The 25,153-nt window shown below is 43.8% G+C and overlaps 1 protein-coding gene across 4 annotated transcripts in view; it reads right to left on the reverse strand.

Moving 5' to 3' along the window:
• LOC103536543 (protein spinster homolog 2) overlaps positions 1-25,153 on the reverse strand; it is a 135,556-nt gene that overhangs the window by 22,651 nt on the left and 87,752 nt on the right. For 2 of the 4 annotated variants that reach the window (XM_030462494.1, XM_030462493.1), the window contains exons 7-10: positions 24,286-24,438; positions 22,462-22,651; positions 14,280-14,345; positions 6,911-7,009 (exon numbers count right to left, since the gene is read on the reverse strand). In XM_030462494.1, coding sequence (XP_030318354.1) covers positions 6,911-7,009; positions 14,280-14,345; positions 22,462-22,651; positions 24,286-24,438 — 508 coding nt within the window. The remainder of the gene's footprint in view (positions 1-6,910; positions 7,010-14,279; positions 14,346-22,461; positions 22,652-24,285; positions 24,439-25,153) is intronic. The other 2 variants (XM_030462496.1, XM_030462495.1) reach the window with 1 other exon arrangement.

Here is a 25,153-nt window from a genome sequence, read left to right on the forward strand (position 1 = left end):
AATAAGAAGAAAAATAAGGAAATTATAAAGTAAAAGTAAACAATTTGCTGGACCTGTGGGGGAGCACACATTTATACTGTGCTAAATGGCATGAGAAACACATTATAAAAAGAGGAAGCAAAGCCAATTATTCATGATATTCATTCTGAAAGCCAGAGAAAGGTAAAAGCAATTACATCCTAGAAGTTGTTTCAGTTTTAACACTGGCACATTTGGATGCTGGGGGAAAGAAAGGCAAACATCCTGTTAATTGAAATAGTTTCCTTTTTAGATTGCAAACAAATTTAATACTTGGCTGGTGACAGTCTCAATATCCTGCATGATTCCCATGGTCCCTGAGTTTTCCCCAGCAATACCTGCAGCAGGATCCCTGCTCTGCCTCCCCTGGGGATGCTCTTGTCCAGCAGCATTAAATACCTGCTGCTTCCTTGGAAAGGCTGCAGGAATTTAAAAAGCCTTTAAAAAGCAGGAATTTAAAACCAAGGGTTCCACAATTGCAATTCCAGCAAATGGACTTTGTCTGATGGAGTTAAAGCAACATTTCCTTCCAGAAAATGCTTCCCCCAGTTAAGAGGAGAAGGTTGGAAGTGTTTTCTTCATGTCACTCACTCCCCTTCTCTCCAGGCCTGGCCACAGGTTATCAAAGTCACCACTGGATGCTCTCCTGTCCCACAGGAGATGCCACAGGGAAGGTGGAACTGAGGACCATGGAGCATGTGACAGGATAGAGGAATTTAAATGCCCACTGGCATGTAGAAATAATGACACCCCAGTGTCAAAGCTCACCCTCTGGCAGCATCCCTGTCCCCAGGAGGACTTGAGGACATTTGTCTCTTCTTCCAGCACAGGTCCCTTCCCTGGCAGCATGTCCCAGGAGGAGGAGTTCATTCCCCCATGTTGCAGAAATCAGGCAACTCAGCACCATGAAAACTCTGTGTCCATACTGGGAGTGGTGCTGGGCATCTCAGAAAGGAGCCACTGAGTTACTGAGAGTTTTAGAAGTGGCAGAGAAGGAAGGAGAGCTCAAAATATCTGAATGAAACAACAGCCAGCTTGGGATTTCTGGGCTGTCTTTAATGAGATACTTTCACAGACTTTAAATATACATTCATCAGCAATTCTGAGAACCTGTGCCTCCAACCAAAGTCAGGGGGCATGACAGGTACACAGCAGCTCTGGAAAAGAAACAGAATGAGCTGTGAACTCCTGGTGAAGAGCATTTTGTATATGGGAAGTCATTTGGGTTTTTAGGGCAGATTTAAAACCTCTCTGTTGCTGAGTCATCAGAAGTGGGAAGCTTGTTAGCTCAGTGCAATGAGGAGATAAATCCTATGTGGATTGGTCTCCAGGTGCTTAATTCTCCCCCCCCTTTTTTTTTAATTTTCTTTTTTTTTTCACTTTTTTTTTTTCTTTTTTTTTTTTTTTTTTTTTCTTTTCTTATTTTTTTGCAGCTGACAGCCACGTCAAAGATTTGGCTTTTCCTTGCACTAAGAAAAAAGGTTTTTAATTACTTAGCTCAGCCATGACCAGAGAAATCCTCAACTTGAAGTTACTGCTTGAAGAAACAGATAATGAGGATGAGGGGCTGGGGGCTCCCTTCCTTGCAGGATCTCCCTGACCCCCCATGTTGGACTGCAGGGCAAATTCCGTTTTACCCATCCCAATCTGGGGCAGACACCAGCAGGAAGGGGAGGGAAGATCTCTCCAGGAGGAGTGATCAGGGCTACACCAGTCAAGCAGCTGGCACTTGGTCGAGAAACAAGGAACTATAAATAATGGGTGGGAAAAAAAAAATTAAAAAATCACATTTCATCTGCTGTCCCCATCAGGTGATGGAAGATGCTGCCAATACACACTCATATACACTATAAATACTACAACATAGAATCACAGAATCACAGAATGGGCTGGGTTGGAAGGGACCTCAGAGATCATCAAGTCCAACCCTTGATCCACTCCCTCTGCAGTTCCCAGCCCATGGCACTCAGTGCCACATCCAGGCTCTTTGGAAATATCTCCAGACACGGAGAATCCACTACTTCCCTGGGCAGCCCATTCCAATGCCTGATCACCCTCTCCATAAAGAAATTCTTTCTCATCTCCAACCTAAACCTCCCCTGGCACAACTTGAGACCCTGCCCTCTTGTCTTGCTGAGAGTTGCCTGGGAAAAGAGCCCAACCCCCCCCTGGCTCCAACCTCCTTTCAGGGAGTTGTAGAGAGTGATGAGGTCTCCCCTGAGCCTCCTCTTCTCCAGCCTCAACACCCCCAGCTCCCTCAGCCCTTCCTCACAGGAATTCTGCTGGATCCCTTCACAGCCTCCTTGCTCTTCTCTGGACCTGCTCCAGCACCTCAATCTCCTTCCTGAGCTGAGGGGCCCAGAACTGGACACAGGACTCGAGGTGTGGCCTCACCAGGGCTGAGTACAGGGGCACGTAACATGCTCCAAAAGACAAGGTGCCAGAGCCCTCTGTTCCATCCTTAATCCCATGACAGCAATGGACTAACTCCTGCCAGCCAATAAAACAGTGATGCAAGGAGAATAATTTGCATGTGGTTGTTGCAGGACATTCCAGGGCCAGAGGACCCCTTGCTCTGGCAGAAGGGACAGAACTGGGTCAGCAGCAGCCAGCACATCCTGGGCCATGGTTGAGGAAGGGCTGCAGAAGTCAGGCAGGGACAAAAGCCACACGAGCCACCCTATTCCCCTGCCCTGCTCCCAACGCAGGATCTGAGCCCACCAGGCCTGGTTTGATCTAGCAAACTGAAGGGGAAAAACTTGGTACTCCAGAGTAAACACATCCACAGATCTGCTCTGAAGCAGCCAGAGCAATTTAAACCATAAAATACAAATTTTAAACCGTAATACATTGGTTTCCCTTCCTCAGGCAGATTATAAGTCTTTACATATTGAACTATTTTCTACACATATAAATATATTTACTTGGATGGGTAAACACCTTGGAAACCAAATCAACAAAAAGGCTCAAAGTGGGACAAGAAAGCTGTGAAATGTACACATCCAATTCTAACTTTCATTAAAGAAGTATCTTAATTGCTGCATTTACCATAATTTTCCTTGAGCTGCCCCTAATCAAATGCTGATCTGCCTTCCCTGACACTCTGCACCAGTGATAATTAACACTGTTCTGTTAATTGCTTGCTAAAGAAAGGTCATTAGCATTCTTGCTATTTAAGTAGCTCATTAGATCTAGTTTATCAACCTCACATAAGAAAGTTGGGGCAGGGAAAAAAGTGCAGGCTAACAAGTGATGGGCTTCTTAACATTTTGCCAAGTCATATTAGGAGGAGCAGAAATCCCCACCAAAACAGATTTGCTTGCCATTAATTAAAAGGTCACTCACACTCAGACCTGGTTTTGGAAAGGAGGCTGCTGAAAGAGAAGATGCCTGCTCAGACCCTTGTGATGCTGCCAGGTGAAGCAGCACCCCTGGGCACAGCAAAGTGACCCAGGGCTTGGGCAAGGGGTCTGCTTTGCTAGGAAGCAAATAAATAAATAAAGAAAATGTACCTAGACACAGCCTCAAAAGACAAAAAATGACTGTACTAAGTGAGTGGAGGAAGAGTGCTGATGATGTGCAGGGATAATGTAAAGCCTGAGTAGGGAGGATGGGTCCATGCATGTGTGTGCACAGATGAATGTCCAGGCAGAGACTCAGGAGCACTTCTTGCAGTTCCTTCATTTTAAAGTGCATCCATCAAAGCTATCACCAGAATTAATAATACAAACAACTGGAGCATGAGAAGAGTGAAGTATTTCCCATTCTGTTGTGGGATACCTCCACTTGGCTTTTCTGGGGTTGAAATGCTGTCTAGGCATTAGGGCAGAGGAGGAGTAGGGAGAAGATCTTTAGCTGATGCTCAACATGAGTGCTGGGACTTGGGGGATTTTTCTTAACTGCTCTGTGCTTCACCTACCATGTCTGCATTGTGGGACCTTCCAAAGACAGGGAAGTACCAGGGGTATTGGGGTGTAATGCACTGAGCAGGGTACATTTCTCACTGATTACCTCAAGAACAAAGCATGGCATTAACCTCCAAGTTGTTAAAAAGGAAGTATTTAAGCTCTGCAGGTTATCACAAAGGCCCTGGAAAAGTTAAGAGTTACCTAGGAATAAAAACTTTCTCATCTAATGAAATACTGCAGCAAGGCCCATTCTTATTTGTGAATGAATAGGCAGCACTGATTTATAGTAATTGATCTCAGTGCTTGGCAGGTAATGAAACCTTCTGCAAATTACAGCTGCTCCCCTAAAACTGCATTTGCATAACTTCTTTGTAAGTCAATCTTAAGCCTTGTCACCATAATAAAAGTTATCAATATTTAAAGAGATGTGAAAAACAACCACACACACACATGCTCCCTTGCACTTTAAACACTGACATCTCGTTGGTGCTTTGGGTGATTACAAGGAGCTGCAGAGAAAGATTTGGAACCAAGAGAGACTACAGAAAAAATCTGACCTTCAACTCTTCTGGCACACCACAGAGCAAGGGAGCAATCACACACATGAGGCTCCAGCTGTTAAGTACCTTCTACAGCCCACATGAGGATTATAAGATCAATACAGCATTTATTGGGATCCAGCAGAGACAACTGCCTGCAACAGCTCAGTCCTCAAAGGACATGGGGACCCAGTTCTTTACTAAAAGCACAGCTAGAGGGAACCTCTTTATGAATTCCTCAAAACCAGGGGTAATATTCCAACCATATCTGGATCAAAACATTTAGTGAGGGAGCAGTTCTGCTGATTTCTCCTGCCTTCTGCCTCTCTCACAAGACCTGGGTTCTGCTTGATGGTAACTCTGGAGGAACAGCACTCTCAGCTGATGTCCTCAGGTTATTGGGTTCCCAAATTTCCCTTAGAACCAACAGGAGTGGGTTGCTTAGCTCCCACGGACTGCCTGGAAAATCCTACTCATAATCCAAGGTTCTTCAGTAACCTGCCCAAATGAGGTGCTTATCCTACATCCTACAACTCAGCTGGACAATTCCAATGCCAAACACTTGCAGATTTTAACAGTAAAGTTGGGCACTTCCCTGAGCTCTGGTGAAAAAGATGGCTGTTTGTCCTTTCACTTTAAATAGGATTTGTTTACCTATGTCAGGAGAAAGCTGCAGTTGCCCTTTCAGTCTCAGGGAGTCAGCTGAGCCATTCCAGAGGCTACAGAAAAGGATGCTGGTGCCCTGCCTGCCACCAGTGCTTCAGTCCTGCTCTCCTGCATCACTCTTGCACTTGGATAGTCACCTCCCAAATGAGAACTGCATGGCAACTGCAGCCTTAGAAAGAAGTAATTCAAAATCATAATTAATATTTTCCCAGTTGAAAGAAAGCCTAAGGCAGCTATTTCAGGCTGGCACCCTGAAGTAACTCACAACTTGCTTGATCTCTCAATACCAAAAGGCCAAGGCACATTATTTTCTACAACCAAAGCCCTTCTTTTAATCTGTGACACTAAAGAGCCCCAGGGAACTTTCAAGATTAATTGCAATCATTCAGGGTCCTCTCCATTCCTCACAGATATCCCTCTTGGGTAAGAAAAACAAGGAAAGTGAGCAGTCACCTGGAACAGCCTCATCTGCATCCCCAACCCTGCCCCTCCTCACTGGCACCAGCCCTGCACAAAGCCTCTCTCCCACTGATTCCTTTGTTCTTGCCACTTCCAAGTGATTTCCAAAATAAGATCATTTCTCCCTAGGTGCCTGGAACATTGATGTAAATGAAGAGTAAGCCAAACTGTGTGTATTTATTCTCTTGAGACATTTATGATTTCTTTGGTCTGTTTAGCCTTATCTCTCTGTCTCCTCAAGTGTGTCTCAAAGCAACTGCATCATTTGTGAGGGCTGGCATTGAAGAGTAAGTATTTGTGTATATCATTAAATAAATGCAAATAAATATAAAGTGATACACACACCAGTGTGTGTATTCATCTATGGGATGAATTGATGAGAAATGACAGGTTGTGGGTTTAAAAAAAACCAACAAACTAACAACAGTCCCCAGGACTCAGCAGCTGTGTGACAGCAGAACTGAGCACATCAAAGTCCTTGCTCTCAGGTGGTGGCTCTGGTGAGGATCCCAGTTAAATCACTGGAAAACTTGAGCACCTTCAACACAGCATGAGCAGAGCCACTTTACATGGAAGTTGTGTTCTTTATGTTGTGATCTGTGTTCTCAGATGCACTAAACTCCACAGATGAGTGCAAGGGAAAGGAATGACACCACTCTTATCTAAATGTCTTTTGCTCATTACATTTCCCAGGCCTTTTATTTTTGAACTGTGACTGTTCCCTGGTTGCCAGCTTTTGGAGCAGACTCTTGGTTTGCTCTGAACTGTGCTAATGGTGGCATAATAAGGGAGATCTCCAGTCAGACTGAGGTCAACAACTGCAGCAGTAATAGAAAGAAATGCTACTAATAAAACCCAAACACATCCACACCAGAAAGTAATACTAATAAAAACCCTAAAACATACACACCCATCCTGCCATGGATTTTACAGCACCATTTATTATACAAAAGAGGCCCAACATCTCAGCAGGTCAGAGCAGCTGTATATTGCTACCCATATAAATAGATAATTTGGTTTATGAGACCAGGTTAGCAGTAACACACACACATGGCTCTCTTCCAGCCTAATTTCTAAGACTACAGAAGTGCTTTACAGAGCTTTCTATAAGCTTTACCAATGCCCCGAGTTAAAAAACCCCAAAATTTAGAACATAAGCATGTAAAAAAATTGAATTGCACTGCACCACCTCCCCTTCTGCTGCAAGATACACACCTTCCTTCCCTAGCATGGTTTAACTTGGCATTTTAGAGAAAGCAGTCAGTAAACAAAGACAACCATGGCCACTAAACCCTGCCAAAACCTGCTGTGAGCACTTACAAATCCAATCAGATAAGGACTGCCAGCATCTCCCAGGAGGTGTGAAGTGAAGCTCTGCAAGGCCACTGCGGTTGCACGACGTGTTGGAATGACCACATACTGCAAAAAAAAAAAAAAAAAAAAAAAAAAAAAAGAGGGAAAGAAAACAAAAAATGTATAAGGAAATCAAAGCAAAAAGCTGCCCAACTCTCTGGTATTGCTCAGTTTATATCCAGGTCAAGACAGAGTAGACAGACACAGCCACTCTCCAGTCCATTGGTGGCTCAAGCACCTGGGCAGCTCAGGTGCCCTTCCCTTCCTGCCCTTTTCCTGCTCCTCATGGACAGTGGTGGGGCAAGGAAGCTCTGTGGGGTCTGCATTCTGAATTCATGAGTTTGACTCATGGCTTTGCCCATGAAACACTTGGCTATTGCTCCTCAGCCTGTGTTTGGCTTGGCTGATGGGACAGGAAAAGTGCCTTGCTCAGTGCCACCAGCCCTCCAAACCAGGACCTTGCTGTCACCTGGGATCCTATGTTTTTTTCCATAACAAAGATATAATTTTGTTTTCTAAACCAGAAGCAATACAGGTCAGTATGAAAGGTCACACATCCTCCCCTCTCACTCCACCTGGTGTAACTTTATTCTCTAGAATTTGCAAACCCACTTGTGAAAAGTAACAAAGACAAATAAAGAAAATTTTCCATAGCCAAGATGCTGTAGCTTGGTCTCCACCCCTCTAACAGGACCTGACACTCTGGGCCAGGTCATGCAGAATCAGTCTGTCAACAGAGGATCAGTGGAAAACAAAAATTATTTCCCCATTAAGAGAGCAGAGGCCACAGAAAACTGAGCCCTAACCATGGATAGGAATGAAAGATGACAGAAACTTCCCAAATAAAACCTCTGTCTTATGGAATGACCTTAGTCTTCTAAGACACATTTAAGAGCAGAAAAAGGTAACTGTTTCCTGCATAAAACTTGTGAAAGAAGCTGGCAAGAAGTTCACATATCCCAGTTTAGAAATGGACCTGACTAAAAGGTTAAGTCATGAAGCATTCAACAGGTCTCTACATCCAAGTGAGTTTGGTTTCTACTTCTAAGCACTGAACCTTGTTCTGCCTCTTTGTGTTGCTCTGAAGAGGTATTTACCCTGCCAGAAATCACTCTCATCCATAGCTATTTGTAGACCATGGTCCTTTTTACTCAAGCACTTGCTCTCTGCTGAGCTGCCCCTGGTCTCTTCAGAAGCCAAGCCTTCCCAGACTCCAACTTGTCCCTCCAATCCTTTCTTGTAGCCATTTATGAATAAAATGGGATGTATCTCAGGACTGGCACACCCCCAGCTAAAGGTATGTAGTGATGAATTCACTGTGGCTGATTGAGAACAGCTCCAAAGCTTAGGATCTGAAGCACTGCTTTGGTGTTTTAACATTCTTGCTTAGAGCAGGTGAGGTTCCCTGTCTGCAGGAGAAAGAGTCATCCAGAAAAAAAAAGAAGAAAAAAAATTAAAAGAAACAGCAAAATCCACACTAGAAGAGAACTGTTCAGAAGGAACATCTCATTTCAAGCAGATGATTAGGAAGGATGGGTAAAATAAATGAAATGCTTTTCCTTAGGGTTTGAACATGTATTTTGAGAATGATCTGCCAGTTCCTTCATTCCTGGTTTGAGGAAGCTGGAAATACAGCCTGCTAATGCACTTGGATGCCACCCATTAGATGGAGACCCTGTTAAACTGGTGTGCAACAGGACAGCAAAAGACACTGAGATCCACAGCAGCTGAAGGTGTTAAGACACTGTCCCCCTTTTGCATCCAGGAGCTGAAAACAGACTTGAAGGCCCACAGACATCCCAAGAGGGAAATAAGCTCCAGGCTTTGCCAGAGACACAGAAATGCAGTGAAGGTCACACTGCAGAACAGCAGGAAAGCTGCACAATTCATTACCATACCCCAAAGATGAAGGAAGGGTAATGGGTGCAACCTGCAGAGATCAGAGATGGGGAAAAAAAAAACAAAAAAAAAGAAAAGAAAGAAAAAAAAAAAAAAAAAAGGGCATTTTTCTTCTTCCTACCTCTCCCCAGCTCACACAGGTGCAATGGAAAAGCATTTTGCAAGGGCTGTTTGAGAAAAGGGCAGCTGAGAAGATAAAGTGAAATTCTACTAAATCAAGAGTCCCAAGTTGTGCAGCTCTGTGAAACAGGGAATTTGAAACTGATGTTAAAATACTTTTCTTTCTATAAAGATTTTGGTAATAATCTCAAGAAGAAAGGCTGCCTGGCTCTACATTCTATCCATTTTCTTAGCAGAATGACAAAGGAAATGGTAAATTTATTCATAGCTTACCATTTGCAGGGAGTGGCAAAGAATTGGTGCCAGATGGAGAAAGAAACTGGACTGATACCTGCATCATATATGTGTGTGCATATATATATTTACACACACGAATACACACACATATATTACACATAACTTTGCATTTATATCTGTGTTGTTCACCCACATAGCTTTGTAAGCAGCAATACAATTTTCAGCAAGTTTTCTGTTTCCCTAGCTAAAGAAATTTGGCTCTATAAGGTGCCAAAATGGAGTAGATTTAGTCTGGAATCCAAGTGACAAGTAGTTCCAACCTCCTGGGCCCCAAACAAAATAGCTCAACACACAGCAAGCAAATAAACATGACATTTTTCCTCCTCCTCTAAAAAGATAGTGGAAAGAATAAGAAAGCTTGAAGCCACCTCTCCAAAACACCAAAAAAAAACCCCAAAAAACCCCAAATACTCAGCCCTATCCTTGCTTAAAAAGGATTTTATACTGGTGGAGAGGAAGTAGCTGGTAGCAAACATTTTCTCCTGTTCTAGGAAGACAGCAGTAAATTATAGCTTTAAATGGGCATTTTGATACTAAAATAGACCTAAACTCAAACCAGAAACCATCAACCATCTGCTTTCAAAATCCCACAGAAACTGGAGGTGGGAGAGCCAGAGCAGCCAGGGTGGAAGATTGTGGGATGGTCCTGGCTCATCTCTGACTCCAGGTCCAGAGAGAGGCAGCAGAGAGGATGGGAAGGGAGGCTGAGCAAGCAGCTTTGGAAAAACCTCTGCTCTTTAAATAGAGGTTCAGAAAGACCATGGGTTAGTGCTGACATTCCCTTCCTCCAGTGGAACCAGAAGGGGTTGGTCTGAAATAACTTCACCAGGAAAGCCAAGGGAGAGACCATCCTTCTCCCAGATGTGCCAAAGAGGTGAATCCTGGTGTTTTAAGTTTAATCTTTGATAGAAAACTCCACTCCCTCAAACATTTGCTGCCCTTTGGGGGGTCAGACAGTAATCCTTAGGACATTAAATACTGGACCTCTTGGAGTGACCAAACAGATGGTGACTCCATTCCAGACACCCCCAAAGCCTGGACATAGCCCAGTGTCCCCAGTGTAACTCCCATTGAGCAAAGGCAAAGGCTGAGACCCTGAGAAACCACCCCAAGAGAGACCCTTCACTTCAGCTAGATGACCTCTGCCTGAAAAAAATACTTTTCACTAAAGTAAAAGGTGGCTGAGCTGATCTCACCCCTGTCTCACCCCTTTTGAGCCCTGCTCAAAAGTTGGAAGTGGGCTTTGTGCCTTCAGCCAACAACACTCCTCACCTGGCCTGAAAATCTAAAACCCCCAGCACTCAGGTCCAGAGAGAAGCAGCAATGAAAACTTCTGGCTCCTGCTGTAAAAACAGGGCAGCATTTCATACAACATAAATAATTGGGGTTTATTTATAGGGAAGGTAATAAGAAGAAAAGCAACATTCCTCCAAGCATTGAGCACAGCTGAGCACCATCCTTTGTCTCTTTCAAGCCTCAAGGAAGACTTTGACTGTACAGCAGAACATTAAAGCAGGTTCTCCATGGCACCTCATGACCATTCAAAAAAGTATTAATGTTTTAAAAGAAAAAAAAAACCAAATATGTGGAATATTTTCTGCATGAGTGTCAGGACTTTGTACAAACTGGAGGATGGTTTTATTCAGCAGAGACCTAAAGATGTGATGGCAGTGCCTGATCCCTTTAAATTGCTGACTGCCTCTAACACAAAAGAGCCACCAAGCCTCTGTCCATCCTCTTTATTTTTGAGCTGTGCTATGGAGGAAAAACCCCACTTTTAGGACCAGATTCCACCAAGTCCCAAGCACTCAGCAAGTCCCAGAATGTTGCACACTTGCCAGCTGCACTGAAGCTGCACTGAAGCTCATTCATTATTGCTTTTACAAGGCACTTTTAATGCTACTTTGGGGTTCTGGTAATTTTAGGTAAATTTTTAAGGATGCCTGATGAAATCTGCTTCATAATTAGCATGCACCATAAGAACCTCCTCCCCCCCTTCCCTAAGCACCATCTGAGCATGTGCCAGGGAGGAGATTTGGAGCATTGTGCTCAGGAGAATAAGGCCTGTTTTGTACAAATTTGCATTTGGAACAAATATCAGCCTTTGAAAATCTCAGGCAGTGCAGTATCCTCTGCAGTGCTGACACTTTCTCCAGCCCAGCGCTCATCACCTTGGACTGCAGACATCACCTGTGACACTGCCAGCAGCAGAGGATGCAGTGGGAGCATCAAGCTAGGGAGAGCCAACAATTACATTTGAAGATAATAAGCAAACATCCTCGTTTTGCCAAGGAAATTAAACTTGCAAAACCTCTGGAGATGCTCCCCCACTCGCTCAATAGGGTTCTTAGGTAGTTGTGGGATTTCTGAAATCTTGGGAGAGCTCAGATAAATAATTTGGGATGCAGTTTCCAAAAAAGCCTCACTTCTGGCTTAATGAACTCAGCAGGAACAGTGTTTAGCCAGTATTGGGAGCTTTTTATCCATGAAAACAGGGTAATATTTATGTATATGATGAAAATGTTGTTAAGCTTACACTAATAATGCTTTTAAATACCTCAGCAGCCTCAGGCAAGAAAAGACACACTTTTGATTACATCAAATAAATAGTAATCAGTAGAAACTAATTTGCCAAACATTTAAAGTGCATTTGGCTCAAGCACACCCCACCCTTCTCTAGGTAGGACTTCTTACACAGCTGTCTGTCAAACATGGGTATAAGCCCTGGCACTCACCTACTGTCTGACTAAACATCCTCTCAACCCCCCTGTGTAATAGGGCTGCACTTCAGACCATCTGCTTGCAGCCTCACATTGATCTAAGTGGGTGCTTACATTTATTTGTGGAGCACTTTTACAGGTTTGCCCATGCTGATAATGCATTAAGCTGGGCATTATTTATGACACCCAGTTCATTTGTCTAAAGAGACAAGAGCTGAAGACTTGAAGAGCTGAAGAGTTGACACCAGTTACCAAAAGCGAATTTTTAAAACATGGTTTTAGTTTATTCCCTACCTTTTTGGAAACTGGAACTATGAAATTATTTCCACTTATTTCCAGTCACTTCTTAGGGAGTTCTGTTGCACTAAAGCAACTGCAAAGGCACCCCTACAAAGTGCAACTGGCTATTGGATCCTGGTCCCAGAAGACAGCTGCAAAGCCCCATAAAAGCTATTAAAAAGCTCCAGGATACTGAAGTGACATTGAACTCAACACACAACAATCTCAGTAATTAAAATGGGAGAATGATGGCATCCTCAGTACACCTGATATAAAGAAGTGGTTGGTAGAAAAATGTCTTTTGGGGTGAGCTGGAGAGAGCATAAGGAAGCTTCTGCACTCTCCATGGTACATACTTTTTTGAGAACCTTGAACATGTCCAGCAGGTTCCCTCCAACTTCAGAATGTGGGCAGCAGAGGTGAGCACCTCAGCTGATGCCAACCCAGATGCCAACCCCTCACTTGGTTCAGCCAAAGGTGGGGAGGATTTCAAAACTCTCCTATTTAAGCCCTAAAGGTAATTCTGGGCACAGAATTGTGCACATCACAGCCAAAGGCAGGAGGCAGCAGAAAACAGCTCCCAGGAGGTGTTCCTCAACACAGCTGCACATCTGTAGCTGCACATCTGTCTCAGTGTTGAGCCAGCGCTTCATGAACAACCAGGGCAGCCTTGAACTCAGCACAAACTGCAGAAACCCCAGGGAGCAAACACCCATTCAGCCCCTCCCTGCAGAGCTCCATCACACTAAAGGTAAACTGGAAAGAGGAATGATAATTAATTGATGATTAAATGATAATTAATTGGTAATTAAAAGCTGCAAATGCTACTGAGGTGCCCTGATGACCTTGGCTTTGATCACATTTGAGAGGAGTGGAATTCACACCCCACCTCCCACAGTGTTCTCCTCACAAAGGAGTTAAAGACTGAAAGTTCATCAGAAAACTCCAGAGCTGCAACTCCAAGCACAACCTTGGCCTTAAATCATAAACAGAACTTAAGCAGAAGCTTGAAGGTCTTTGCTGAGTCAGTATATCAACATCATTATCTTTACATCTAGGAATACTGGGCCAGATTGTTTTCTTCTTGATGTGTGCACAAGCAACAAATACAAGTCAAGGGAGTTTCCTGTTGATGCCAGACTGATTATATTTTCAGTTCTGTCAACAACCTGTCAAAAGACCTCGGGCAAGTCCTGTAATGGTTCTGTGCCCTAGTTTCTTTTTCACACAATAAACAACAAGTAACCTCCCCTCAAAATGGCTTTTCAACATAGTGTGTGTCTGACAGGCTCTGAATGTCTGGGATGGAAGCATCTTCACAACAAGCAAGGCTCTCCAACAAGAGCCAGACCAATGAATATGAAAAGCTAAACACAGAGGGTCAGCTTGCTGATTTGAAAGGCTTTCAAAAGTCTGTGGTAGAGAAAGAATGGTAAATGAAGGACACGAGGTGAAAAAATCCCTGAGAGTTTCCTCTTGGACAAGGTGGACATAGTCCAAAAAATTCTTTATACTTTCTTTTCCTCTCTCCCAGAGGTTGTTTTCTATTGTCTATGTGTTGAATGGTGGGTTTGCTGGAGTTAAGCCAAAGAGAGAGGTAGATGGCTGCCTTTGTGGTCAGAGGAGGGAGGGAGGGAAGGATTTCCTATTCAGAACAAAGCTGAGTTATTGATAACAAAATCTGTTAATGTGCTGACCAGTAGGAAATGCTGACTGGTTTCTTTGCATGTGGGATTCTGCACAAATACTTAAAATCTGGGGAAACTATTTGAATGCAGTCACTGTCTTTTCTGGACATCTCTCCCTGGTGTGCAGAACAAATGATAAAAAGAATTTTTATTTTTTCCTTTCTATCTCACTTCCCTTTTCAGCAAGTAAAGAGTATAAAATTAAAAAAAAGAAAATCAGCTGCATTAGGGACTAGGAATTTGGAAGAAATTGTGAACTTTGGGTTGTTCTTGCAAGCTGACAAGTTGTTCTGGCCACCAGAAGAGAAAGATGTTGTTTCACAGTACACTCACCATTAGTATGTCTGCTGTGATAGCCCAGTTTGAAAACAGAAGAGTTTCTCCGATAAAAATGCAAATCTGTTGTAACAAAACACACAAAAAGGAGAAGATTTATTCACTTGGCATTCAATGGAAAAAATAACCTGTCACAAACTTTCCTTTGGTGCTTATTTGTCTCAAAGCTACACAATAAACTCCTTGTTTGCTGTTGTGGTTTATCCTGAATATTAGAAAAATATAGATTTTTATCAGAGCTGTAGAGGACTGTCCTGCAACTTCATTAGTGTAAACTGCTTATGATCTACAGAGCAGCTAAATAAAAGGTTGGCACATTTGGTAACAGCAGAATATGAGAAGCCAGAAAGAAGAGACAGCACTGGGCTTCCGTACTTCAATCCTTATGTTCCAAAAAGGCAGCTGGAGAAGGCAAGAAGGCCACAGCTCCCCAAAATACATCTCTAGGAATCAAGTTCCATGTTCAGCCCTGCAGCAAACCAAATGAGAGTCTCTACCCACAGTGTGCAAGATCCCCTCCTTCCCCTGATAGCACATTCTCCCTTTTTTTTTTGGAGGGGGGATATAGGTCAGAGCACAAACAATTCAACCATTAGATGGTCAATATCTACCTACAAAGACAGTATTTAAGTCTGAGGTTTGCAACATCACTGTCTTACAGTGAAAGATAACTCTTGACTCTGTGGAGATGGTCAACATGATGCATGCAAAGCCCTTGTGTATGTAGTGGGATGAGAGCTGCTTTTTGTGGTGGTGGTGGTGTAAAAACAACCCCCAAACATCCTTTCCCCCTCTGGTCCTCCCTCTGACTCAGCCACACCTCAGCTGGGCTGGTAGGATGGAGCCAAGCAGGGATTCAGAGCAAGAAACAGAGATGGAGTAAAGAATCTTTTGCTGGGGGGGGAGGTAGGGGAAGAGGGATTTGGTTTGCTTATTTTTCTTATTTCTGTTCCTCAGTGCAGTTCACTAAATGGTTCTACAAACACTGCTAGCAGGCAAAGAAGTGAAAATGATTAAGAGGAGAAACTGGCCTCATCACTACAAGAGATGTTTAGCAAACTGAGCCAAATGGAGTATGGGTGAGACAGCTGCCTCCATCCCAAAGCTTTTTACCCCTATTTCAGTAATGAACCTTTTGCTTTTATGATGGAGGTTGACAACTGAACAAGGAAATGTAGGTTCAAGAGGATGAAGAAACAAGGATAGAAAATCTTCTGAATGTGCAGAAGAGCAGAAAACATTACAGAAATAACCAGACTTCTACAAAGCATCTGCCTCTTCTTCCTCACCAGCAAGAAGGCAAGCAAAGATCCATTACTAAATTCCCCCCAAAAGCTGGGTTTTGTCCAGCTAATCAATTTCTTTTTGAGGCATCTACAGAGAAAAAAATTACTCCTGGAATCCCTACTGGTAGCTAGAGATTAACAGCTATGGAGATTTGAGATTTGGATTCAGGTAATTGAACATTCCCCTTTTTATTCATAGAATCATAGAATCCTAGGGGTTAGAAGGGACCTCAAAAGATCATCTAGTCCAACCCCCCCTGCCAGAGCAGGGCCACCTAGAGTACATCGTGCAGGAACGTGTCCAAGCGGGTTTTGAATGTCTCCAGTGAAGGAGACTCCACGACCCCCCTGGGCAGCCTGTTCCAGGGCTCTGTCACCCTTACAGTAAAAAAATTTTTTCGAATATTCAACTTGAACCTCCTGTGCTCCAATTTACACCCATTACCCCTTGTCCTATCACTGGTCATCACTGAGAAAAGCCTAACTCCATCTCCCTGACACTCACTCCTTACATATTTGAAAACATTGATGAGGTCACCCCTCAGTCTCCTTTTCTCCAAACTAAAGAGACCCAGCTCCCTCAGCCTTTCCTCATAAGGGAGATGTTCCACTCCCTTAATCATCTTAGTAGCTCTGCTCTGGACTCTTTCAAGCACTTCCCTGTCCTTCTTGAACTGAGGGGCCCAGAACTGGACACAATACTCCAGGTGCGGCCTCACCAATGCAGAATAGAGGGGGAGGAGAACCTCTCTTGACCTACTAACCACACCCTTTCTAATGCACCCCAGGATGCCATTGGCCTTCTTGGCCACAAGGGCACATTGCTGGCTCATGGTCATCCTCTTGTCTACCAGGACCCCCAGGTCTCTTTCACCTACACTGCTCTCCAGCAGGTCAGCCCCCAACCTATACTGGGACATTGTGTTGTTCTTCCCCAAATGCAAAACTCTACACTTCCCCTTGTTGAACTTCATCATGTTTCTCTCTGCCCAACTCTCCAGCCTGTCTAAGTCTCTCTGAATGGCAGCACGGCCTTCCGGTGTGTCAGCCACTCCTCCCAGCTTAGTGTCATCAGCAAACTTGCTGAGGGTACACTCTATACCCTCATCCAAGTCGTTGATGAAGATATTGAACAACACCGGTCCCAGTACCGACCCCTGAGGGACTCCACTAGTCACACACCTCCAACCAGATTCTGCCCCATTGACTACAACTCTCTGACTCCTTCCTTTCAACCAGTTCCTGATCCACCTCACTACCTGATCACCAAACCCATACTTGATCAACTTATCTACAAGGATGCTGTGAGAGACGGTGTCAAATGCTTTACTGAAATCAAGATAAACCACATCTACCGCTCTTATTATTGCCTTATGCTCACTTTTTATTATACTGAATAGTCTACAATTCATTAATGCAACAAAGCCAGCTATACAGATGGATGTTTTGTGGTGTTCTATGGATCCTTGAGGTGCCCTGACAGGAACAGCCACTGTTCCAGGCCCTAATGCTGGCCCAGATGCATTTTGGGGTGGGATTGGGACCTCCAAGATCAGCAGCTCCGATGTGACCACCACACTGGTCCTTCCCACACACTGGTTAAGATTGCTGAAACCCCTCAGACCATCAATATCACTGCCAAGAATAGTTTGCTTTATTTAGCAATTTACTCACTGACCTACAGAAAGCTTCCTCTATTTGTTTCTAAAATTGTCTTTGTTTCCCACACATTCTCCCTTCCCTAGCCCTTCTTTTTGTGACTGGATCTGCTTCCTCTCTGGTGGTGTCTGAGACAGTCACTATGACCCAGCTGGCCAGCTAGGAAACCTCCTCTTTCCATTTTCCCACTCCACTGCTCTTCCTTGAACTTGGTTTCCACTGCTGATGCCAACTGCCAAGCTAAGGAACCCAGATCCAAGGAGCCAAGGTGCTGCCAGCAGCTGAAGCCATGGGCCATGTAGCAAGGATATACCCCTTGTGGGCTCTTGGGACCTGCTCTGAAATCAGTCCTACTACAGTTTTGCAGCTGCTGTTGCTGGGATTCTGCAGCTGGATAAATTAAACTGAGCTTGGGACAGATGTAATCACACTTCTGAAGGCAGCATGGACATGCCCTGCCTGCTCGTACAGAGCTGCAACAGGCAACTGCTTGCCTTCAGGTTATAGAAATTACATCCACGTTTATAAATTGTTACATTCAGCAAAAAAACCAGCTTGCCCCCTTCTGCAGGAATTCAGCACAAGTCTCATAAATCACTGAGGTGCCCCCAACTTCAGAGCAGGATGGTTTTGGATCGTTGAATCCATGTTTCAGCCAACATGTTTCCATGAAAAATGTGCTTAATATGGGGATCCTGGTAAAGGAAATGAGGAACAAGAGGAAGATCAAAAAACAGGACAAAAGATACTGACATTAAAAAAGTCTCTCCTTTAGCTGCTAATGGGGATTTATAAAAATGAATTTGTGCACTGCAAAGGGCATATGAGGATATGTGGCACTTCTGCTGGAGAGAGACCCCAGGGATGCTTACTGCAAACAGGGCAGCCTCCAGAATAGATCAACAGCTCCTGAAATGGCCATGGTTTTAACTCCTGACACACTTTTAGAAGCCTCATTTTACACTGAGATTTCAGCTCTAAAGATATATCCTCTCCTGAATCCAGCTGTGTTGTCTAATCTCTCACCACCACCGTCGGTGGCCACTTGCTCAGTTGTGATGAGCTGAGAGAAGTTATGTCCCCCTCAGTGATCAATTCCCCCAGATTATATGGAAAATAGGTTTCACCAGTGACACTGGCAGCACAGCAAGATCCAGGCAGGTTTTAAACTTCTTCTGTGGTTATCTGCAAAGTGCATATGTGTCTACATCTTCATTTTCTGTATTTCCCTCTGAAAAGCTGAGTAAGACTCCCACGTGTACTCTTGAATTTGAAGGAAGTCTAATTCCATCTCAGTGTTGGGCAAAATCAGTGCCTCAGCAGCAGTAGCTAAGTCACCATCACCATGTCAACAGAAGATCCCCAGAGTTGAGCCTGAGATGCTGTAAAAGCTCCCTGGCAAGGTTTTACCCTGGGAGTTGCTGTTTCTGGAAGTTCATAAAATGTCTTTGAGGAACCGAAGGAGATGTAGAAAGAGAAGAATAAGAGGAAATTGAAATGGGGTCAAGAGGAAGGCAAAGCAAAGCATCTCTCTCCAGCCATTTGGAGATTCCAACCAGTCTCAAATTTCCTGTTGAAACCTCTCAATACAAGGATGCCACAAAGCTAATGGGCTTCAGGACACAGGTTTGAAACCCAACATTTCAAAGCCTACATATTTTGGAAAGAGTGGGACCTAAAGATATGCAAATTGCTGCTTTAAGGAGCTGGACTACACCACACAAAATATATGTGCTGCAAGGAACAAAGAATAAGAATTGATTGAACTATGCAGCCAAGCAAGATAGTAAAAGAACTACAAGTGTCTGGGCAGCTCCATGACTGAGAATGCTGTTTTGTTCCACCTTTCAAGCCACTTCTACTCCTGCCAATAAAGACTGGATGGAAAAAACCAGTCTGTCTACCTGCTCCAAATAGGAGTGGCTGCTACAGAACTGGAAAAGCAGCTGCTTACAGGGACCAAAACCACCTGCAAGACAGGACTGAGCAGGGGAGGAAAAGTACAGTGTTCAGGGGAGGAAGAGAGGAGGCAGCTGACAGCCTGTGAGGGGCAAGGTGATCATGCCAAAGGATAGGAAAGTCCTCTCCAAAGAAACAAAACCCTAAAAAGCCAAGAAATACAAAAGCAAGTGCTCTGTTGATTCTTGCTGGAGTGCTGAACACTTCAATTAATGCTGATGTCAGTATCAATTGATATGAAAAACTCTTGACTGTTAACTATAGGAGGGAGATGGTGACCTGGTGGCCACCACAACTCAGTGTGAGAGGACACCAACTCATGGGGACCCATCTAAATGCTTGGAAGTGATAATTTTAAGGCTCTGAGCCAATGAGGAGCTGAAAACCAGTAATCCTTTAATTTTAGCACAGTGTGAGCAACGACAGAAGTCTAAAGACAGTCATAGTACAGAAGGTCTGGAAATACCACCATGCTGGGGAACAGACCAGAAGATTGCTCTTGCTTTTCATGGTCATGAAGAATGAAAGCTGCTTCAGGGTAAGAGCCAGAACACAGCTGTCAAGGAAGCTCAGAGAGATGAGAAAATACATCCACAAATCTTATTGTATCCTTTCCAGAATAAGCTATTATCATAGGTTTCGAGAGAAGGAAGGTAACCTGGCCCATCATGCTGTCCACCAAATCTAGGTTTTCCAACTCCAGAGCCACAGAACACTTTTTCCTTCACTTTAGACCAATAAGACTTAAAGCAGAATGTAGATACTGCTACACCAGGTAACTTTGCAAGACAGGTCTCCTAAAGCCAAGGAATTGGATCCTCTGGGATCCTGTAGGGTTGCAGTAGCATTGAATGACACAGAAAAACAAGGACTTGTGTTTGAAACTTGCCTGGAAAGGTTAATTCTGTTGCTACACCAATTCAACTGATGGCACCACTGTGCTAATGCCTGGTGTTGTGAGACATTGGTAGCTCCAACACAGACCTGTGCTCTCCTTGGGGTTAGCACCTGTAACCCAAGAGAGCACCAGTAACAGGGGTTGTGCCAGTAATTTCTATTTATATTAATTTATAGTGGGCAGCTTGGCCCTAGATCCAACTCCTGGTGATTTACAAACAGTAATATCTAAACTACCCTGATCCTTTTCAATCTCAGAATCCTCATTTTTGCAGAAGCAAACCAAAGTTAAACAACTTGCCCCCTGTCAGATGCAGAATCTCTAGAGAGAGTTCAGATCTCTAACTCCCCCATCAGCACATCAACTACATTCTTACCTGTTTTCTAGGCATCAGGTTGCCAGCAACAGAGAAACAATATTTAGGGCTACAGACAGGCAATATTACCTGTAACAACTGTATGGATCAGCCTAACAACAGCATCAAGTAGGCTCATATTCCTCATACCCCCACCATAAACTTCCCTCTGCAAATCACTGACTGTTTATTAGATTTACTGCTTGTGTTTAATAAAATAAATTGTTTCTAAGATGGGTTAAACAATACTACTTCTCTATGTATTTACACAATGCAGAATAGTCACATAGCTATTAAAAACAAAATGAGAACAAAAAGATGAAAAGGAGACCAATTGTTGTTAAATTTTTGAGAACAGTACTTCCAGCTTGGAAAAGGGGAGGACTTTCTGCATACAGAGACTCAGAAATGAACATGTTTGTTGTCAGGTCTGAGAAAAGAGAAAATTCACAGGTCTGGCTGCACAAAGAGGTGGGAGGGTAAAGGCAGGTAGAGGGATGTGCCAGATCTCTTCACTCTGAGACTGTTTACAAGAGGAGGATCAATGCTTGGCCAACCAGTAACACCCTCTCACAGGTTGTCTGAGGTGATCTTTTTTTCTGCTGATCACTGAAGCAAAGGTTAATTCTAGAACATGTCACAAACCAGAGGATCAAATCTCCCCCTGACACTTTCTAAACAGCCAGAGTAGACATTCTTGGTTCTGTCTTAACATTTTCAGTATTACTTTCTTCCTGTATTTCCCCATAACAGTGGCAGCCAGCAAAACACCTGGAAAAGCTGGGGAGGGAATTTTTAGGATGTCAGGGAGTGACAGAACATGGGGGAATGGATTCAAACTAGGGGATTCAGATTGGATGTTAGGAAGAAGTTCTTCCCCATGAGGGTGGTGAGACCCTGGCACAGGTTGCCCAGAGAGGTGGTGGAAGCTCCAACCCTGGAAGTTTTTAAGGCCAACCTGATCTGTGGGAGGTGTCCCTGCCCCTGGCAGGGGGGTCAGAACTGGATGATCCTAAAGGACCCTGAAAATTCTACGATTCTATGAAATAACCATGGCCAGGCTACTGCTAGAAATGCAACAAGGAACCACAGCAGACTCACAGGTTGGGTAATGTAAGTGAATTCTCCTGGGTCAGCAGAATGTGGAAGCCAAGGGCAGGCTATCAGAAATTGTCCCACTGCTCCAATCATCCTGCACTTTCCCTTCAAAACCTTCTTCTAGTTCTCATCCTTCTCCATGTGACACTGAAGGGGAACCTGGGACCTCACTCAGTGTACCTCATTTCTGCTGAAAGCCAGATTATAGCCTGAGGCTGGACTATTATACTTGAGTTTTTCCTTTTCCCTTCAGTCTACTTGTCTGGGTCTATCTGATGGGTTTTTATATACTTTGATTATAAACACACCAGGAAGGGCCATATTTTAATCTGCAAATTTGCAGCATCAGGTCTTGTGGGTTCCTGGGCTACGACTAGGACTTTCAGGCGGTATGAGAATACAGATAACAACAAATTGAAATTACATGGTAATTACTATTGGTCTGCAGCAAGCTACCTAGGTATGGAAATTAATGGTACTTACAGGTAGCCAGAAAGCATGCCTGCAGACAAATTATACTGTAATTATAATTTGGTACCACTGCAACTACACCACCCTTATTGTAAGAGAAGCAGCCAATTTTCCAAATTAATGTTCTAAAACATCAGACAAGAGCAATAGAGGTATGAAGAGAGGGAGAGACAGAACAACCCAAAGGCAGGGAACTGTGGGTTTCCATGCATGAGCTAACCCCCCAGCTCTAAACTCTGATGACAGTCAGCAAGGGGATAAGCAGCTGAGATCTCATTTTCCTTCCAGGTACATCTAGGGAGTTCCAAATTGCCAAAAGGTAAAACAAAGGACATTAAGGAGGGAAAAAGCAGATCCGTTGTTTCAGGGCTTCCAGCGTGGACAACTCACAGACTTTTTTTAAAGAGTTTGGTAGAGAAAGTGAGGCTGGAACATGCAAAAGGTTATACTTACATAGGCTCCCACAATGCTGCTCTTGGCAGCAACGAAGATCAGACAGATGAAGATGGCTGAGCCAAGCATGCCAACAGCACAGACAAGAGGATCAGCTCGCTGGGTTTTTAACCGGCACCATTTGGTTGCCCCAGCTCCTGTGATTACACCCAGGAAACCAGTGAAGCATGTGATTGCTCCAAAGATCAAGCTATAAAAAAAAAAAAAGAAGAAAAAGGAAAAAAAAAAAGTTGTTTTGGGTTTTTTTGTTTCTTTGTTTTTCTTTTTTTTTTCTTTCCTTTTTCTCTGAGTTTTTCCCCAATACGGGCACGGTCATTGAAGGACTTATTGGGGTAAACTGAATAATGGAAATCTGCACGTTGGCTTTGCAAGTTTCAAATAAAACAAATGAGCTCCCTGCTGAGTGCTTGGGATATAAGAACTCTGCCCTGCTGTTTGAAGACAAAACAGCAGATAAAATTCAGCCTTGTATACAGGCACTCACCCATGTACAGAGAGATGTAATGGGTTCATACTGCTGCTTTGTGTGGAACTGAGCTTCCCATCAAGTGCACTGATTATGTATTCCCCAAATTAATAACTGATCATGTAAAGGGGAAGTATGGACAGAGCTAGCTGTAGGAAGCTTAAGGAAACCCAACAAACCCCTCAATACCAGTGACTTTCAACATACTCTGACTTTCTAACTCCTTTCAGACCACTTCAGAGAAGCCTGGTTAGATTATTTTGCTGTGATATTACAGATTTGAAATATGTTAATTTAAATTTAAAGAGCCAGGAGTTGTCAAGGATTCTCCATATTGTCTGTGGTGGACTTGGAATCTTTGGCAATCACAGTACAGTAGCTCCAGGACAGCTCCAAATACAGGTGGCATCAAAGCATGGAAAACTTCTCTTTGTAAACAGCAGATGGGGAGTCTGACTGAAGCTGTATTTTCTGCTCACTGCATTTTTTGCAGAATAGACAGACTGCCTGATGGGCACTCTAGCTGATGGTACTCCAAACCCCTAAGTAGTTTACTTGAGATGGGACTGTGTCAGCCATAGCAAGAAGGTTTTCCTGATGTTGTTTTCCCCTCACAACCTAAAAAGCAAAGGGGCTGACAAATGGCAGGTTTTTGTATCTTTTCTTCACCTGGAGAAATTAATTTTTTAGTATTTTATGGCTTGTGCCATTGCAGTAGTACAAAGTGATGAATTGTTTTTCATGGCTTATGTGCTGCAGGTGACATTCTATAGCTGGGACTGAAAAAACAAACCATTGGATAACACCCTGTCATCCAGAGCAACAGGTCCTGGATCTCTGCAGCATTTTTCAGCAAAACTCAGCACACAGAGTGGTTTACAGAGCAATGAAACACTGTGAGTCCTCAATCACACAGGAGGTTCTGCAGAGTGAGTCCCTGCAGCCTTAGGAGAACCCTGAATTATTGCCACCACTGTGCTCCCCAACCTGCCAGCTGATTCTGCTGCTATCACAGAAAACACCATGGGTGTTAAGAAACCAAATTCTCCCTCAGCTCTCGAAGCATCTTCCAAGGCACAGACAGCAGTCTCCTTTTTGCTTCTGCACTATAGCCTGGGAACTGAGACAGAGCTGAGGTCATTGCTTTCTCCCTTGGTTTGACTGCATGTGATGAAGAGAAGAGCAGCAATAAAACCTAGTTTACAATTGAAGCATTTCCTATCATTGTTGCAAAGACCCAGAGGAAATTACAGACATTCTACTAACCTGACTCTGTGGGGCTTGCCTGTTTCCTCTGGTAAATAAGCCCCTACCCCTTTTTTCCCCCCCTCTTTAAAGCAGAGAAGTATGAATCTCACCTATCTTTGGTGCCACAGGGCTGTGAGCTGCAGGTCTCTGCTGTCTTCTGCACAACCTGTGCCCTGTGAAGGTAGAGAGGGATCCACATGCCAAGTGCCCCTGTGGCAAAGGAGACAGCTGAGGTGGCCAGTGATGAGAAGACGTAGCTACGGCTGTGGAGACACAAGAGGCAAAGCCAAGAGAAGGTTTAGAGGGAAAAGGGAAATAGGAAGAGCCCCAGGAGAGGAGCCTGTATTTCAGTGACAAAACACAGTGCTCTCCTAGCTACCTCCTTTTGTTAAGGAGCAGAGATAATACTAGGTACAAAGCAATGGACAGTAAGAGATATGGAATGTTTCTCGTGATGCTCCACTGAGGTGCTTCTAAGAGATCATTTTTCATGGGACAGTCTCAGAAGACAATCAGTCACTAAGACAAGATGTGTGAATTACAGAGCTTTCCCTGTATCACTTATTTATCTGGATTATCAGTTGCCCTTCTCCCTCCCCATCCATTCCACCATATGATTACTACTTAGACAACCTAGCAAAAAAAGCTAGACAGAAATATTGCTAAATTAACCATCATCACTTTTCAGACTCCTTTTGCTCTGCATGCCAACAGCAGCATTCTAGCCAGTAGTTCTAGACATGAAGGACACTCTAAGTGTCTGATCAGAATTCTGATGTAACACTATTCACCTCTGCAAGTATTTGCACATTCAGAGGCAGCTTTCTGGAAGCAAGTGCAGCTGCTTGAACACTCACGAGCACGTTGGGTGTTTGTGAACATACACAAGCAGCACCCAAGCACATTCAGTGCTCCTGCATTCAGTCCCATGTGGTTGTATAATCATATGTATTTAAACTTGCCATGTAGTGCAAGCTT

The sequence above is a fragment of the Calypte anna genome, chromosome 19, assembly GCF_003957555.1.
Source record: "Calypte anna isolate BGI_N300 chromosome 19, bCalAnn1_v1.p, whole genome shotgun sequence".
In the NCBI taxonomy this organism is placed as follows: Eukaryota; Metazoa; Chordata; class Aves; order Apodiformes; family Trochilidae; genus Calypte; species Calypte anna.